This window comes from Mesoplodon mirus, assembly GCF_964341445.2.
Source record: "Mesoplodon mirus genome assembly, chromosome: 12".
Taxonomy (NCBI): Eukaryota; Metazoa; Chordata; class Mammalia; order Artiodactyla; family Ziphiidae; genus Mesoplodon; species Mesoplodon mirus.
In genome coordinates this window covers 3,056,840-3,074,957 of record NC_138988.1, presented here as the reverse complement: position 1 = coordinate 3,074,957, position 18,118 = coordinate 3,056,840, and the positions used below count along the sequence as shown (strand labels likewise).

At 57.6% G+C, this 18,118-nt stretch overlaps 1 protein-coding gene across 1 annotated transcript; it reads right to left on the bottom strand.

Moving 5' to 3' along the window:
- Positions 1-1,377: 1,377 nt before the first annotated feature.
- HDAC11 (histone deacetylase 11) lies at positions 1,378-16,052 on the bottom strand. The gene is made up of 10 exons (XM_082639570.1): positions 15,820-16,052; positions 14,703-14,851; positions 12,320-12,420; positions 7,073-7,189; positions 6,049-6,091; positions 5,720-5,796; positions 4,611-4,673; positions 4,271-4,367; positions 3,258-3,436; positions 1,378-3,063 (listed from the first exon to the last, which is right to left on the bottom strand). Coding segments are annotated over exons 1-10 (1,044 nt in total). The 5' UTR covers positions 15,822-16,052; the 3' UTR covers positions 1,378-2,847.
- Positions 16,053-18,118: the final 2,066 nt, after the last annotated feature.

Genomic DNA, 18,118 nt, shown 5'->3' with positions numbered 1-18,118 from the left:
TCACCCTCATTGCTAACGCCCCCCGGGCACTCATGGCGTCCTAGGTGTTTACTCCTGGGCCCACCCTCCAGGTGACTACGGTATCCTTAAAGGCCCAGATTACAGAGGAGGAAGGAGCTGTGGGTTCTGGAACCAAGGCCTTGGCTGGAACCCTGCTGCTCCACCTGCTAGCTGTGCGCTCTGAGCAAGGAACCAACCCCCGTGCCTTGGTGTCTGCCTCTGGAAAACAGAGGTGACGGGGCCATGCCAGCGTTCATCCCCCTCACACCTAGCACAGCGCCCACCTGGACACCCACCCACCACCCCGCTGTCTTCATCTCCTGCCCTGGCACCGGCACTGAGCCCCGTGGAAGCGCCCATTCCCCACCCAGGCTGTGCCACTAACCCTGGGGGTGCCCTGGTCACCCTGCCAGGCTGAGGACAAGGCCCTGCTCCCCACCTGCCCCCACCTGCCCCCACCCAGCCCATCCCCACCTGTGCTCCCAGCACAGGCCTGGAAGACCCCCAACACACACACACCCACCACCCCGCCAGGGCCCCAGCCACCTCCTACACTGGGCAGAGCCCAGCCCAGCCTGCCCTCCCATCCTCACCCTTCCCCGCCCCTGAACCCCTCTCTGTCTGGAGAGCACCCCTCCCCTTTCACCCTTGCCAAACCTGAGGCAGCTGAGAACACATACTTTGGCACCTGGCAGAGCTGACGTCAAACTTGGCTCTACCATTCACGAGACATGTGGCCTGAAGCAAACTCCTTGCCGAGCCTCAGCGCCCTCATCTGTACAATGGGAATAATGACCTTCTCCATGGGACTCTGTGCATGGACTAAAACACTAGCGTTTATCAGGCAGCTACCCCACGCCAGGCCTCTTGCTGTGTGAACTTTCAATCTTTATTTCTTTTAATCCTTAGGAGGTATGGATTCTTCATTTCAAGAACACACGGCGAGGCTTCCCTGGTGGCACAGTGGTTAAGAATCTGCCTGCCAATGCAGGGGACATGGGTTCGAGCCCTGGTCCGGGAAGATCCCACATGCCGTGGAGCAACTAAGCCCGTGCACCACCACTACTGAGCCTGCACTCGAGAGCCTGTGAGCCACAACTACTGAGCCCACGTGCCACAACTACTGAGCCTGCACTCTAGAGTCCACGAGCCACAACTACTGAGCCCGCGTGCCACAGCTACGGAAGCCCGCGCGCCTAGAGCCCGTGCTCTGCGACAAGAGAAGCCACCGCAATGAGAAGCCCGTGCACCGCAACGAAGAGTAGCCCCCGCTCGCCACAACTAGAGAAAGCCCACGCGCAGCAACGAAGACCCAATACAGCCAAAAATAAAATTAATTAATTAATTAAAAAAAAAAAACCACACACGGCAGCCAGGTCGGATCAAAAGAGCCTTTATGGTTCTCTGGAGCGGAGGCTCCGTGGTGACAAGCCCGTCGCCACCTGCCCCCCAAGGCTGCAGGCCGTGTTGGAGGTCAGGTGGTGTTAGGTGCCTCGAGTTCTCGTTGCAGGGACCAAGGGCAGGGGCGGGGCAGTTGGGGCGTCCAAGCCGTAATTAGTGCCTCGGGTCTGGTCCGGGAGTTCAGCGTGTTTGACACTTGGTGATCTTGGAACCCTTTCTGCCCCGCCCCCTCCAGCAGAGGGAGCGGCGAGGGGGGTGTGAGGGAGAAGGTAGGAGAATTCAGGAGACCCCCAGATGGCAATGAGCACAAGTCCCGTGGGGGGGTTGATCAGGGACGGCCCTGTTTCCCTCCCCACCCACTTTGACCACTAAGAACACACCCAGGCAACGGAGCAGTGGACGCTCCCCCCAACCCCCAGCTTCCTGGGGGTCCTAAGCATCCCCTTCAGAGTAGAGCTGACGACAAGGTCAGGGCACACCTGGGCAGAGCACATCAGGGCCTGGCATTTCGGACGAGCCCAGTGGAGGCTGCAGCCCCCGCCGGGGCCCCGCCCCAGCCCCTACGCGTGCAGCCCACAGGCCGGGATGATGGAGACCCTCTGGTCCCCTCCAGCAACGCCAGCCTGGCCTCGCCAGCACCTCAGTCCCCACCTGGGCCTCGGGGCCTGCGGGATCCAGCTTGGCCACCTGTCCCTCCCCAATTACCTGGTCCAGGCCTCACCTTCCTCTGTCCCTCAAGCCTCCGGAGCTAAGGCCTGTCCCTGAGCCAAGCGTTCTTTCCCCCAAACCCGGCGCTCTCCCTGGACGGGCAAGATGCTGCTGAAGCAGGGGTTTGGGGCTCCTCAGGCCTCCCCGCCCCTCCCCACCAGGGCGGGGCTCTGGGACAGCAGGTCCAGCCCTCGCTTTATTGAAGGAGAAGCCAGATGGGAAAACCCACCTGCATCCCCTTCCCTGCCGCGCCCTCACATCCAGGACCAGGGCCCCTGCCTGCTGGCTGGGAATCCAGGGATCCCAGACGCCTGGCTCCAGCCCCCCTCAGGTCTCTCATCCCTGAAGGGAGGAGGTGAGGGTGCAGAAGAGGAGGGAGGGGGCCCAACTGTGGAAGAGGTGGAAGCTTCCTTGGTCTGAAACGGTCGCACTGTTTTGAAAACCAGAACACACACCCCCGGGGGCCCTCCCTGCACCTGGGAGCTTCAGCTGCCCTCCTCCCTCCTGGGAGAACTGCCGCCTCCTCAGGGCCTGGTCAGGCCGTGACCGTGACCGTGTGGGTCCTGCTGGGACTCGGGCCCTGTCCTCCGCCCCCACCCACAGAAGGGCCCGGAGACCGCGACACCCAGTGGGCAGAGTGCAGCTGCGCGCGAGGTCCCCCCCTCATTTGGAAAAGGAGGAGCACTGAGGGGCAGGTGGACGGGCGGGCAGGTGGGCGGCAGGCAGAGGGCAGTGTGGTCAGGGCACCTCCAGGGGCAGCAGGGGTGCGTCTGAGTTCTGTGCTGAGACGTTGGCTGACTGGGGCCCGATGAGCCCCTGGCCATACAAATTAAGGATGGAGTCGGCAATGATGCGGGCTGTACGCTTCTGGTACCCACCCGAGGTCACCATGAGGATGGGCACCTGGTGGCCTCGGACCAGCCGGAACACCAGCTCATCCCGCTTCACGACACCCTGGTGTGGGGGATGGGGAAGGCTGGCTCAGGCAGTCCCAGATCCTGGAAGGTCCTGCCACAGGTCTAACCCTGTTCCAGACTGCTGCTGCTTTTGTCCTTCCCCTCTGGCTTCAAGAGAAGCCCCAGTGCTGCCCACCTTCCCTGCTGCTGCTGTGTCCCCGGAGCCTCCCCTGCCCCAGGGTCAGGAGGTACCTGCGGACTGATGGCCAGCCCCCCGAGGCGGTCCCCCTCCAGGACGTCAGTGCCCGCGTTGTACACCACCACATCGGGCGGGTGCTCCTGGAGGGCTTTCTCCAGGTTCCTCTCCACCGTCCTCAGGTACTCGTCATCCTCCGTGCCCCACTCCAGCTCCACCTTCCGCCTGATGGCCTCTGCGAGGGAGACAGCAATAGCCCCAATGTGCAGAGGTGGGAAACTGAGGCTGGGGAGGGCGAGCACGGCCCATTTCCCCATCTGACGCCCCAGTGCTCGACCTCTCACTCACCCAAAACTAAGCTAAAAAAAGAGCACAGGAGCTGCAAGGGGGACCCAAAGGAAAAGAAGGGGGATAACAGATGAAACACTGCCCTGGGGATTCAGGGACCCATGTCGGGTGTCTGAGCCCACTGTCTCCGTAAGCCCTTGCCTGGATGCACGGACACCCCATGTGCCCTTGGGTCCAAATCCAGAACATCTGACATGCAGTTCAGAAATGGGTCCCTGGGGCGGCAAAGTGGCTGATGTACCCACAGCAGACCCGCCGGCACTTACTGCATAAATGTCCCCTCCCCACAGGGTGGGCAGGTCCCTGTGTTTCCAAAGCTCATCTGAGAGTCTCTACCTTTTAATGAATCCACCTGCATTTACTTAGTAACTATTATATTTGAACCGATTTCTGCCATCTTATTTTATATTTTCTATTTATGTATTTTTCCTTCTTTTTTCTTTTTTGTCCTTCCCTGTTTTTGACCAGACAGCTGCATACCTAGGAGAAAAGTCTACTTTAGTCTTCTGATGGTTACCCCAATAGAAGGACTCACAGTGTTTATGTGGTCTTGGGTGGGTCAAGTGACCTTTTTAGGTCTCTGTTTCCTCATCTCCCCCTCGCGGGGATGCTGAGGATAAATAAACGAAGGGACCTCTGTAGGCCCCAGCATGTAGGAAATGCCCCGGAGAGAGCCCCATCCAAGCAAGAGGCCCTGGGGCTGAGGGACAGGGCAGCTTACGCTTGGCAAAGCGGTCCCCGGGGTAGATGTGGCGGTTGTAAACGTCCATGATGTACACACGCTTGTCGCCCATGAAGTCCCGCTCGTGCCCGTTGCCCTGTGGGGAACACGCGGAAGTCACTCACAGGCAGGTGCCCTGGGAAAGGCACCCCCAACCACACCCCAGGAAACACCCCACGTGCCTGGGTGCGGGCGGCAGAGGCCCAGCCTGGGGCTCGGGGGATGTTCCTGGGGGAGGGGAGCTCACAGCATGGTGTTGCGCGTCAGAGGCAGCTGGGGAGTGTGAGGAGGTGGCCTGGGGGGCGGGCCTGTGGGACCCTAGGCCCCGCGAGGCACTCACCTGATGGGCATCGAGATCAACGATGGTGGCTCTGGAGACACCCTCCACTCGCTCAAACAGAAACTGCCCAGGGCGGGAGAGGGGAGAGCGGAGAGGTAAGGGCCACACAGGCCAGAGGACACAGTCCTGCAGGGGCTCCCACTTAGTGAGGGGGTGGGCCGAAGCCTGTACATGCTTATGGGAGATCAGGCCACCAGGCAGAGCCCTGGGGAGCTGTGTGGCTCCGGAGAAGCCTGTGTGCGTATTCAGGGAAGGCTCCCTGGAGGGGCATGTGCTGTGCCCTGAAGGGCCAGAGGTGAGGAGGTTGAGGATTGGCCCTCCGTGACAGCTCAGGATTCCCAGGGAAATGCGTGGGGTGCAGAGCGGGGAACCCCCCTCAAGGCTGTGCCTGGAACTTCATTCTGCCGTCTCCGCCTTCCTACACAGCCCAGCCCTAAAGCCTCCTCTTCTGAGCAGCCCTCCTTCCCCCACCACCCTCCAAGAAGGTCTCCTTGCGTCCCCCTCTCCGAATGACCAGGGTCTGCTCACTTGTCCCTCCTCCGCATTAGTCCCCGTGCCCCGTGGGGGCAGGAGCCACGGGGCCCATGCCGACCCCCAGCACAAGGCCAGGCGTGGGTGCTGAGGCAGCGCTGCGGTCTGACAGATGTGGAGACCGCTGCCAGCTCTGCCCCTCCCGGCTGTGCCCTCGCCCCTCTGGGCCCATTTCCTCGTCTCCTCATCCTGTAAAACGTGAGGATGCAGGGGCGAGCCCTGGAGAACGGAGGTGGCCACAGGGCCGGGCCCGTGGTAAATGCCAGCTGTTGTCACCACCATCAGGGTCATTATTTCTATCTCGGTCTCACCCTTCTCATAATTTTATATTGACATGGAAGCTGTTCCCCTCGGTCCCCTGCCACTGTTGAAGGCTGTCACCTCTGGACCACCTCAGGCAACATGAAAAAGCAAGTGTCAGATCTGGGTTTGGGTCCCAGCCCGGTTGAGGGACCCGGGCGAGCTCCCACCCCTTCTGGGCCTCAGCTGCCTTCTCTACAATACGGGGTGAGCACACCAGATTGGGGGATTCCAGGGAGGCTCTCGGAGGCGACCCCCCAACATGCTCTCGGGCACACCTTGATGGCGAGCGTGATGTCTGCGTAGGCGCAGAAGCCCCCGCCCCGGTCGCTGGAGCAGTGGTGGAAGCCGCCGCCTGCGAGGACAGCCGAGGTGTTGCCAGGGCCAGGCTCAAGGCCCAGACAGCCCCCTCCCACCTTCCTCCCAGGGCCCCCTCCCCGCTCAGCTCCCAGGGACGGCTCCGGCTCCAGGTTGCCTAAGTCAGCTGACCCCGCGTGGGCACGTCACCATCCCTGGGTCAGGAGGCAGCTTTGCCATCGTGGCCACCCCTGTCCACAGTGGCACCAGAGCTGCCCCCAGGACCCAGGCCAGGCCACGGGGCACTCACCTATGTTGATGGCCCAGCCTCGCTCCACGGCCAGCTTCCCCGCCTTTGGAAACAAGCACAGGATGAGGGGTGCGGGCGGCCACTTCCTTCACTTACTTATTCATTGAATCACTCACCCCATAAACACCATTTCCAGCCAGCTTCAAGGTGGGGATGAGCTGGGAGGTGGGATACAGGAAGCACCCACCCACCCCCAGCAAACCCCGAACTGGCTGGCTTATGAGACATGCGTAAGCCCCTGTGCAATTTGGTGAGGAAACTGGAGGAAATCAAAGTTCAGCTCTTAGGATGGAACGTGAGCTGACAAGGATTCTCAGGTAGCTTTTAAAGGGAAAATGGACAAATTTTTGTTCCTGGAAATACTGTCGCCTTAATACTGAAATCTTGTAGGAAATCATAATTTTGGGGTAAGCAGTAATATTCTAATAAACTTTCAAAATGCACAAATTTGCAAAGCTAAAAAGAAAACTACAGGGGTCAGCAGGTATTGATGCCTGTCTGGGTTAGATCATTGTACATTCAAATCATTTCAGCTTCTCAACCTCCAATCAACTCAGCAGTCTGTGGCGAATTTTAGAGGAAACTACACACAGAATGTGAAACCCAGTTTTGCTGCAAGTGTTTGTGATGGTCACACCCACGATGGGGGGAAGGGGCACCATCCATCGCTGACGTCATAGGGGTTTGTTTCCATCTGAAATTTGAGTAGCTCAGAGTCACAGTTTTAGGACATACTCTCCGGGGGGTGAGGATACATCTTATACACCAGCAAATACGGTAACTCTAACAGGTGGTCTTGGGGGCAGAACAGGGAATTCTAATGTCCTAGCCAGACAGGAGAGGCTTTGGAAGACAGAGTTCTTTTTGCCGCCTTGAGGAATATTTAGGATTTTGCTCAACTACTCAGCAGCACAAGGCATTCTATATGGAGAGCCCAGGGTGGACAAAGACCCAGGGTGGGAAGGAGCCTGGGGTGGAGGGCCCAGCCCAGCCGCTGCTCCCCCCCCGCCAGCTCCCCACCTACCATTATGGTTCCTCCCGTCTGGGTCCGGAGGGGCTTCAGCACCTTCCTCTGTACCAGGAAGTTGGGCAGGAAGATGACAGGGGGGATTTCTGTGATGGTTGCGACAGCAAAGGACCACTGTGGAAAGAGATGCGGGCCATTGGCCTCCCTCTGCCTGGTGAGCCCAGAGGCAGCAGTGGGGAAGCAGATTCCCCCTGGGCCAGCTTCGGGGGGGCGGGGGCGGGGGGGATCTCCGGGCGAGCGCAGCTCCTTGGGTGAGAAATGGGAGCTCCCACCGTGGCTGAGCTTTGGGCTCAGTACAGAGATGCTCACAACCGCACTCTCCTTAAAGCTAAGTCAGCCCTCGGTCCTCGGGCTCCAAGGCCCTCGGCTGCCCTCTTGTGCCCAGAAGGAGAGCTGCAGGGGACTCCAGGTCACCACGGAGCCCACCCAGAACTGGCCCAGCCCGCCCACTGCACAGAGGGGCACCGAGGCCCCGGAGAGGCGGGGGGCTGGGGGGAGGATCTTTCCTTCCAAGGCCACAGGGAGTCACTGACGGAGCCAGGACTGGATGCCCAGGGCTCCTCTCTCCAGGCACCGCACAGCCTCTCCATCCACGGGGAATCAGTCATCCCTTCAAATGGGGCTGGATGTCCTCATCCTCCACTGCTGAGGCAGGAGGGTCTGGGGCACCCAGAAGGCGTCTGCACCAAGATAAGGACACAGCCTTCCCTATAACCTCCCGAGCCCTGGGCAAGCATCCATGCACCCCGCTCCTAGACCATCTCCTGCCTGCCTGGGAACGCCCGAGGTCCAGACCCTGCTCTGCACTGACCCCAAGCAGAGCCCTGGAGGGGCCCCGGCACTTGGTAGATATTTACTAAGCGCCTGCTAGGCTGCAGGTCCCAAGAAGGCACTACTCCTGGCCTCACGGACACATAGCAGCCTAGCGGGGAGGCGCTGATATGCAACACGACAGCCTTGCTGGGGAGAGGGAGAACATGGTCTGGCTGGACAGCTGCAAGACGTGTGTGTGTGTGTGTGTGTTCGTGCACGTGTGCATAGGTGTGCATATGCACGTGCATTCGTGTGTATGCGTGTGTGGTAGGGGGCAGACCCAGAGAGGGGAAGACGGCCAGCTCCACCCATCTGTCCCGCCAAGCCCATCACCCAGCACTGGTCCGGCACACGTGAGGCAGGGAACCACTGTTCGCTACGAGTAAGTGAGCAACGAGCCCCTGAAGGAAAACACCTGAGTCGCTGCCCCCCCTCCCACCCTCAGCAAGCCAGCAGGGGACAGAGAATGAAAGAGGAAGCCATAGCCCCAGACAGAAATTAAGGAAGCAATTTCATTTACAACACCTTCAAAAAGAATAAATTTACCAAGCAGGTATAAGACTCATACACGGAAAACTACAAAACGCCGCTGAAAGAACTTAAAGAAGATCTAAGTAAGTGGAAAGACATCTTGTGTTCATGGGCTGGAAGACCTAACATTGTAAAGATGTCAGTTCTCTCCTAATTCATGTACAGATGCACAATCCCTGCCAAAATCCCGATGGCCTTTTTTTTTTTTTCTCTGCAGAAATGGAGAAGCTGATCCTGTAACCCCGGGCGTCCTGTTTCCCTGGGACTCTCTGAGACTCGTCCCCCTGGCTGCTCCGTGGCACACACAGGGGCCTGTGTCTCTTCTCCCACAGACGCTGGGCGCTGTGAGGGCAACAACGAGGCCCAAGTTGTGCCCAGACTCCCTGGGGCTCCAGCCACAATTTCTGGGACATCCTTGGCATCCTTGGCTTCCTTGGCTTGCAGACCCCACACCCAACCTGAACAAAAGAAAATCCTATTGTTCCAACTTCATAACAAACCCCAAGTTCTGCCACGTACACCGCCCCCCGCCAGGCCACAGCTGCTTCCAGCCTCATCTGAGAGGCCGGGCTCTCTCACCAGGATCATTGCAACCACCTGCTCCCTCCCAGGCTCCCTGCTTTTGTTCTGACAGACTGGTCTCAACCATTCCCATCACAGCTGCCAAGCAATCCTGTTAAAATCTAGGTCAGATCACGTCCCCCTGCTTGAAACACTCCTGGGCTCCCACCTCCTTCAGAGCAAAGCCACAGCGACCACAGGCCCTCCGTGGTCTGGCCCTGATCATTTTCCGACCTCACCTCTTACCGTCTCCCTCCCATTCCTCCAATCCAGTCGCTTAGTCCTCGCTGCTGCTGGAACACACTGAAGATACTCCTGCCTCAGGGCCTTTGCACTTGCTGATCCTTCTGCTCGGAATGCCCTACCCCCAGATGCCCACCGAGCCCACTCCCTCAGGGCCCTCAGTCCACGGTCACATGGCAGTGAGACCCCCGGCCTATTTTGAAGGGCGGTCCTCCCCACCCCCTTTCCCGCTGTCCTTTCCCCAAGGCACTGAGCGCCTTTTAACACACCAACTCCGTCCCATCAAGAGAGGGATTCAGTCTCTTTTGTTCCGCCATCACCCTGCACCCAGAGCAGAGCCTGGTGCTCTAAACACTCGCTACATAAATGTGTCCCGAGCACTGCCCAGCGCAGGGTACACAGGGACTACATGTCGGGTCTGCGTCCCACCACCCGGCGCCCCACGGCAAACTGTCACAGAGTCAGCACAAGGCAGGAGCCTGGCCCTGGCCCGACCCAAACCCCACCCTCAGTGGGGCCGACTCTGGGCCTTGCACACAGCAGGCGCTCAATAAACACTTGTTTCCCTGAATGGGTGTCATCTGGCAAACATCAGGCCACTGCACCTCCTTCAATGCCCAGTGTATTAAGCATTGAAGGCCACACCAGTGCAGGGCCAGGCATGAGCCCGGAACACGGGTATGGGGCAGTACGGGCAGGGCACACACAGGACCGCTGAGGAGAAGCAGCCCTGGGGGTCCTGCAACAGAGAAAAGAGAAAAGAAACGTCGTGGACATCGGGGGCGAGGGGGCTGTTCCCGAGAGCAGTCCCTAGACGCCAGACAATGCCTGGAACGTGCATGGGTCTCACCTGAGCGTCTGGGGCACATAACCCCACATCACTCTCCTGTGGTACCTGGAACAAAATCCAAACTCCTCCTGAGGCCTGCAGGGCTTGTGGACCAGGGCTGCTGGCCTCCCTGACCACATCACGTGCCACCTCAGCATTTCATTCCCTTCAACCTGGCCACTCAAGCAACCCTCTCCCCTTCTGGAGGCCAAGCCCCCTCCCTCTCCAGGCCTGAGACTCTGGACATTCTTCTTTTAAAACTCCACATGAGTATCACCTACTCCTCATTCTTTGATCTCTGCTCACACCTCACCTCCTCTGTGAGGCCCTCCCTGACTGCTCAAGCTAAACGAGCATACCTCTGCCTAATTACCGTTTTTTTTTTTTTTCCCTTCATAGCCCTTGGTGCTCTCTGAAATGCTCTTGTATGGTTACTTCTTTATTTTCAGTCTTCTATAATGAAATACAAATCCATGGGAACAGGAAAACTTGCTTATTCTTTTTCTTTTTTTGCACCCAGTGCACAGTCAGTATTCGATATAGACGTGCTGCATGACTGAATACTTCTTCACCTTAGTAGGTCATGTGGAAATCATGTTTCTCCTTTTGCTCTGGCTGCCAGGGAGCTCCAAATACATGGCACAACCATAGCATCTTGGTTATGCTGGCATATCTGAATTCTCCTCCTGTCCTTGACCTCAATTTTCTATTTGGGGCTCTACTTGTTTGCATTATTGCTTATCACATAGTAAGCTGCCTTCAGGCTTCTGGGGTCCCAAGGCCAGGCATGCAGTCAGTCCCACACTGTTCCCTGAAATGTCCCTCAAACGGATGGAGCCCTGGAGCCCATCCCCCATCCCCAGCATTATCCTGGCACTGGCTCCAGCCTGGCACCACTCTGTTCTGGTCTCTCCCTGCCCCGACCCTCACCCTCTGGACTCTGGCAGGCACGTCCTCCTGACCCAGCTGCTGGGCTGTGACCACGCATGTCTGGGCCCTGGGAAACCAGAGCAGCCAAGTGCTGGGCTTCGTGCCAAGGCCTCGCACACCTTGCTCTCCCGGGAGCCAGGTTTCAACCTCTTCCTGGTAATCTTTCATGAGCTCACACTGTCACGGATCCATCTAGAATTCTCACAGGTCAGGCCAGCGTGGAGGAGGACGGAGGGCAGCTTCCGTGGCCAGGAACCCAGAAGACCTGACCGGATGCCCTGCCTGGGGTCTCCCCCGGGCCTGCTGGACTTCCCAGGTGACCTTGAGCAGGTGGGGCCTCTTTCTGGGCCTAGGTGTTTCCACCTATGGGGGAGAAGCCTGGTGACCTCTGGCGCCCACTCTAGCTCTGAGTCTAAGATGAGTCCTGCTTGGAAGCCTAGCAGTCAGGGGTCAGGACTCCACGCCCTTGGGGACAGAGAACCTGTGGCATCCCTGACGCACCAGGTTCTGATGCTACCCCGAGCCCAGCCTGCCCTCTTCTCCCACACAGGGGACTGACTGAACGCCTCTACCCTCAGAACCACACTGACGAGAGCCATGCAGCTCCTCTAGGAGGAGGTCACCACGGGCAGACCCCATGTGGTCTGCAGGTGGGATTCAAAAATCTTCCAATGAGCTGCTACATTAAGAAATCAGGAACTGTCACTTAACGATCTGGATTTCTGGCTTCTCTTTGAAAGCTGGGCCCACGGTGGAGGCTGGGCTGCAGCCACCAGCTTGGGAAGGGTTGGAGCTCCAGTTGTCCCAGACACCCACCCACCACTTGTTTATGTTCCCTGCTGGGCCGTGGGGCGTAAAAACTCGTTTTCAGCCCAACAGTTTCCAACCCATCTTTAACTGCAGAAGCCCTTGAAACAGCATCTTATACTTTAGCCCAAGGTAAAAATAGGCCAAAGTGGAATAGCTTTGGTTGAATGGGGACAAGGGACTGGGGCCCCCCCACCCATCATCCCAGCAGGGGTCTTTGAGGCCTGTCCACATAGCACAGATTGAAAGTCACTGAGGCAGAAGCCCAAAACCCCAATGAAGGTTCAACCCCAAGTGGCCATCCCTGCTTTCATACTCCCAAGGATGGGGAGCTCACTATCCCCTGGAGTAGCCTAGCCCATCCCTGGTATCTGCCTTTCTAGGACACCTCTCTCCTGTTGGGGATCACAGACTCACATGCTCCCTCTGCATAGGGACAGGAATAGAGCCCGTCGAGGCTGTGCATCCCCAGGCAAAGCGGCCCCCTCCTCCAGCCCATCCTTCTGGCCGGCAGCCCCCAGGCCCTGTACCTTCAGCTCGTTGAGATAGCGTCTTGTATGCACCACCAGTAGGTCTTCGTCCGAGGCCTCCCGTGCCTCCACCAGCATGCCGTCTGATAGAAGTTTCTCTTCTGAAACCACAAAGCAGGCCCCATGCATCCTTGCCGCCTCCAGGCCAGGCCCAGCCCCAGCCCCTCCCACAGGCTGCAGACTTGACCTCTGGCTGCCCTGCCCCAGGACAAGGTGGGCCCTGCTGGCTCGTGGGCGGTCTGAGAACGGGCCACCTCTCAGGCCAGTGGGGACAGCGGCCAGGCCCTCGGGCCAGGGGACATAGGACATTGTGCACAGCGATCCTCCTGTTTCCCACCCAGGCCACTGACAGCCGGAGGCGAGCTTTTAGAGGCAGGTGGCACACGGGTCATTAACGCTGACTCTCAAGGTGAGACAAAGTTCTTCTGATCGATTCTCCCTCCACCTTGGGATGACATCATGGGGGGGGTTGGTATACGGGGGGCCTCTCTTTAACACCTGCCTGACCCTTGCTCATCTCCCTTTTTTTAACCCCCCAAAAGGAGCAATCAGTTTCACAGTCCGGGGCAACAGTAAGCTGCCTGAGCTGAAATAACACTGTTGTTTTCATCGCATTTATTTTTTACCATGACCTTCTATTTATGGCAAATGAAACTGGCTTCTTCCATTTAGATGACATAATGTTTCCTTTTAAAACAGGTTTATTTAAGTTTCTTAAAACGAAGGCTAAGTCAATCAAAACTATGAAGTAAATAATGGAACAGGTGGTATGAGGCGATGGCAAGGTCTCAAGAGTGGTTTGCAAATGACTGATGTTTGGGAAAAACCGTGTTATTTCATTACCACAGACGCATACACCAGACAAGACTTGCTCCTTTTTGCAACAGAAGAAATAAGGCAGCGAGGAGGAAGTGCTCTAGGGCACAGTGACAACAGGACGATGATGTTCGGGTTCTAGGGAAATCGAAGGACAAGGGGGACCTGTGCTAATGTGTCACTCTTAGAAACCAACCCTGGTAGAAACCAACTAGTTCCATACATTTCTCACAAAGAGCTCCACATATAGCAGGTATCCCCCACCCCAAACACTCCATGGCTCCCCACTGGCTTCCGGCCAGGAACCAGCTCTTTTCTTGGTGGTACCCAAGGCCCTTCACCATGTGGCCCTGGCTCCTTTCCACCCGCATCCTCAGGGGGAACTCAGGAAAATGGTCAGCTCAGAGTGAGGGGGACAAGGAACCCTTACGTTGCGCTACTGGGTGACACGGGAGCCCAAGAAGGGGCAATGAACAGAGAGACTCAGGACCACTGGAAACAGAGCGTAAAGGACCACAGTCAGGAAGGCATGAGAACGGCCAGGGGACAGGCAGGATGGCTCCGCTCACCTCACCAGAGCTCTTGCCATGGCTGCACACCACTTGTACTCTTTTCTACTTAATATTTTTCTTTGAATACGCACTCTGGTGACTATTGCAAGCGGAAAATCAGTATCACTTGCCATAAACAGAAGTTAACCAAAAATAAAAACAAAAAATACAAAAACAAATAACAGTGTTATTAATCTCTAATTTGATTCTATTTTCTGCCAGGTGCAGAGGCTGAGGCTCGCTCTAGATTTGTTAAAAAGGGTGATGGGCTTAGGTGTTAAAGATGGGCTAGCCCCAAAGTGAAACGTCCCCCAGGGTGTCATCAGAGGGATTGTGCGATTTAAAGATATGCAGTGTTTCATCCTATGCCAGGTAACATTTCAGGTAATATTTCCTACTTCCCTCAGTTAAAGAACCCACAATACATGGAACCAGACTATTTTTTTTCACCAGCCTGCTGTGATGCCTGAATTTTCCACATGAACCAGACCCCTAGATTACAAACCACAAATGAAACAACGTGCTCCCCAGAGCACCACCCCACTCAGGGGATGAGCCATGAAGCGGACGAGCCTGGGGCTCTGAGGTCCAGGCCCCATTCTCCCACTCAATAGCTGTGTGCCTTTGGGCACATTTTCTAACTCACTGGGCCTCAAGTTCCTTCATTTGTAATCCGTGAGGTTGGAGCAAAGGTTGTCCACTTCCCGGACTCTCGGAGCTTGTGGGCTATGGACAAGGCATTCCTCCAAGCATCAGCTCCCCTTCTACTGGGTCTCCAGGGGCAGAGACAGGACTTAGGGCCACAGCGATGGAGAGCCAGTGAAGGTGTGATACGGGGGCATATCATGCTTAGAAGTCTGTGTTGGAAAGATCCTTCTGACAGAACGGGTGGGAGGCTGTCTCAGGGCTGACACTGGAGGTGGGAGGGCCTGACGCTTGTGTCAGGGAAAGAGCAGCAGGTGGTGGCAGATGGGCTGGAGAAAGCAGATGTAGGGTCCGAGCGGGGCCTTCCATACCTTTTAGGAAGCTGATCACCTTGCCCCATTTTCCTGCATCAAAGGGGTGCAGCTTCTCCAGGCCCAGGAAGGTTATGTTGTAGCGCGGCGAGTACACGATGGGCCAGCGTGACTCCGGCACATGCTGGTACAGCTGGGTTGGGTGTGGCCTTCCACGGGCACAGGGACAGACATGCACAGACATGAACAGCCTCACTGTGGGAAGCAGCTTCCCCTTCTGCGCCAGCAGGCTTGGATTGAGCAGACAGCCCTGACCCAGGACCACCAGCTCCCTCGGTGGCAGAAAAAGGGCCACTTACGAACAGCAACAGCAGCGATAATAGCGGCTCCTTACTGAGCTCCCTGAACCATTCAACCCATCCTCCCAGCAGCCCTGGGGGCAGGCACCACCCTCCCACCGGAGGCTCGCGGAGGGAGCCCGGTGCGCCCAAGGTCACACGGCTCTGTGGAACAGCAGATGTGAACCCAGGTGTGTCTGGCTGTAAGGCCTCAGCACCTCACCTCCACATGATAACAACTACATCAACAGCTCTGTGGCCTTAGGCCTCGCTTTCCTCAACTGTAAAATGTGTGGCTGCTGAGAGGAATGAGATAATGCATTTAACAACTGAGCACAGAAAGCGCCCTTTCCCTGAGAGCTGAGGTGCCAGGTCCCAGAAACAGCAGGTCGGAGCTCACGCAGGCTGCGGCCCAACCCGGAGCCAGGAATGGGGTCACCTCGGGCCCCGCCGCGCAGCTGACCCCCATCACACCTCCGCAGCTGCCGCACAGGGAACAGCAACCCGGCTACCACTGCGGGGGCCTCCGCTTGGCTGGTGGGGCCCGAGGGCGGACGGCAGACCTGCGCTTGTAGCGAGCCCCCGCCGGGACGGCGCCCCGCGCCGGCGCCCGTCCCGTGGGCCGCAGATTAGCGGCGCTGGGCTGGTCCGGCACGCGGGGCCGGCCTGGCCACAAGAGGCCCGAGCGCCCCTCACCCGCCATACCTTGGCCCGCACCTGGCGGGCTCGCCCGGCCGCCCGCGCACTGGCGCTCCCGCCCACCGGGACCCCCGGGAGCCCTCCCGGGCTTGGCCCGGCGCCCCATCCCGCGCCCCCATCCCCGCCCCCGCCGCACTCACATGCCGGGGCCGGGCCCTCCCAGCGCTGCCACCACTCCGCGACCGGGCGGGCCGGGGAGCGGCCCCGCCCAGGACACGCCCCCGGCCTCGGCCGTCTCCACTGGGGGCGGAGCTCCGAAGGCTCGGCTCCGCCCCGCCCCCACTCGCGCCTGCGTCAAAGAGGTCTGGAGTCCCGAGCAGAGCGCCTCTGCGGGAAGGAGGCCACGCCGCCCAACGCCCTTCAGGCGCGAAGGCCCCCCTTCCTCAGACTAACACCCAGTGAGATCTCGCCCGGCTCGGAAGCCGCGCCCCTTATGGGGAGGGCCGCTCGTCCCTGAGTTAGAAGGGGAGGCATCGCCCCTCCCCATGGGAGGGGCCAGTCTATGCCCCGCCCCCGGCCGCCAGGCCTTCCTGCGCGGTCGCAAGGCTTGGACATCCTGGGTGTGAGGGACGCCGGGCTTCCCGGCGGACTCCGAGGCGGAACCGCTGTGTGGCCTTGGGCAAACGTCCGGGCTCTGGAATCTCTGTTTCCACGAGTAAAATGGGAAAGTGGGGGCCGTGTGTTCTGGCCCTGACATCTCAGACCTAATGGGATGCATGACCACACTGACTTGAGGCCATCCACAGCCCCCCACTGCCCAGCCCCATCTGGCGGCTCTGACATGAGACAAGCGCTCTCCACACAGTTCTTTAGGCTCTCGGAGCCTCAGTGACCTTATCAGTAGAACCAGACTGGTGATCCAGTCTTCAGGGTACAGTTGTTTATCTGCACACTACCCCCTCCCCCGCCCCGGGAAGCCAAGAGGAGCCGGGCGACAGCTGAGAGTGTCTTGGGGCTGGATCCTGGGAGGAGGCCCCAACAATAGAGCCCCAGAGGACAGAGACAATGGGCTTCTCTGTCGGCCCAGCTGCCCCGCCCACCAAACAGAAGCAGCTGACCCCAGGGCTGCCAGGAGCAGGGCAGCTGAGATCCCTGGCGGCTGCGTGAGGTTGTCGGTGTGACGGGGGATGGAGGTGGGGGGGCACCATGAAGGGGAAGGGTACAGAAGTTTGAACAGTGCCCTCCACGTGTCCATCACCTGATTGCACGATGACCCTGGATTCTCACAACCTAATCCTACGAGGGTTACCATCGTCACCTTAAGTTTATCATGAAGTAACTGAGGTTCAGGTCTGGATTAAACCCAGACAGCCGCCTGCCTGCAGCGCTGTGGCCTTGGGTAACTGGCTTCGGCTCTCTGGTCCTTCATTTCTGTGTCTGAAAATGAAGTGATGCCTGCCCCTCCCTCCACCCATGAGGAGGCTGAGAGAATCCAAAGAGATAATCATGCTAATTATTATTTAAATAGCACATAGCTTGTGTTAGGTTCAATTCTAAAAGCTTTATGCTCATTTGATCCTTACAGCACCCCTAGGAGTGGAACTATGGTTATCCCCATTTTACAGATGAGGAAACTGGGGCTCAGAATGAAGTAATTTGCCCAAAGGTCAGGGATGTGGACAGATAAACTATAGCCACAGAAAGAAAAAGTTAATATTTAATAACAACAAGGGAGAAAGTGCACACAGGGGTCCTGTGTCATTGAGAGAGGCTGACTTCATCTCAGGAGCTTGCTCTGTGGTTTGGGAAGTCACGTGGATGAACCTCTTGTTGAGAGAACAAAGATCTGGGGCAGACTGGATCGGAGAGCTGAGGCCAAAAAGAGTGGGATTGCTCTGGGGAAGAGGGTTTTTTAAGTTGTGTCCTGTGTGGCTGAGTAGAGAGGCGGTCTGAGGAGCCCTGGGGCTTGAGAACACCTTCAAACCTCCATGCCAGCCTGGACCACCTACACACGCTATTACTTCTGCGAGAAATAAACTATGTTACTCATGCTGAGTGTTTGGGGGCCTCTTTGTTACAGAATCCTAGTCTCACCAACACACCACACTGGGACAAAGCAGCGAACCCAGCAGGCAAGATCTAAAAGGCTTTGTCAAGCTCACAAAGCTCACAGATTAGAGGGAGAGACAAATCTTAACCTACCCAGGAAACAAGTAATCATGATTACAAAGTGTCGAGAAGTGTTGTGAAAGGGACAAGGTGTGATGGTGAGAGAGAATGACGGGGCCCCTGATTTAGACAGTGATTAGGAAGGCCCCTTGGAAGAGATTATTATTTTTCACTTTTTGACCATGTATATCTTCTTTGAAATGTCAGTGCGACAAAACGAGACTGTGAATTATCGAACATTTATATTATTTCCTCCCTTTCATGAAGTCTTGGAATATATTTCAACTGAAAATGAATAAGGAGCCCCCAAAACATAACACTTCTTTTGAA

Bases quoted from the DNA above. Each gene is read 5' to 3' on its own strand.
- HDAC11 (XM_082639570.1), bottom strand. The intron at 4,674-5,719 runs GTGTGCCCGAGA...CGCCCTGGGCAG, and splicing joins ACATCACGCTCGCCATCAAG to TTTCTGTTTGAGCGAGTGGA. The intron at 4,368-4,610 runs GTGAGTGCCTCG...TGTTCCCCACAG, and splicing joins TTGATCTCGATGCCCATCAG to GGCAACGGGCACGAGCGGGA.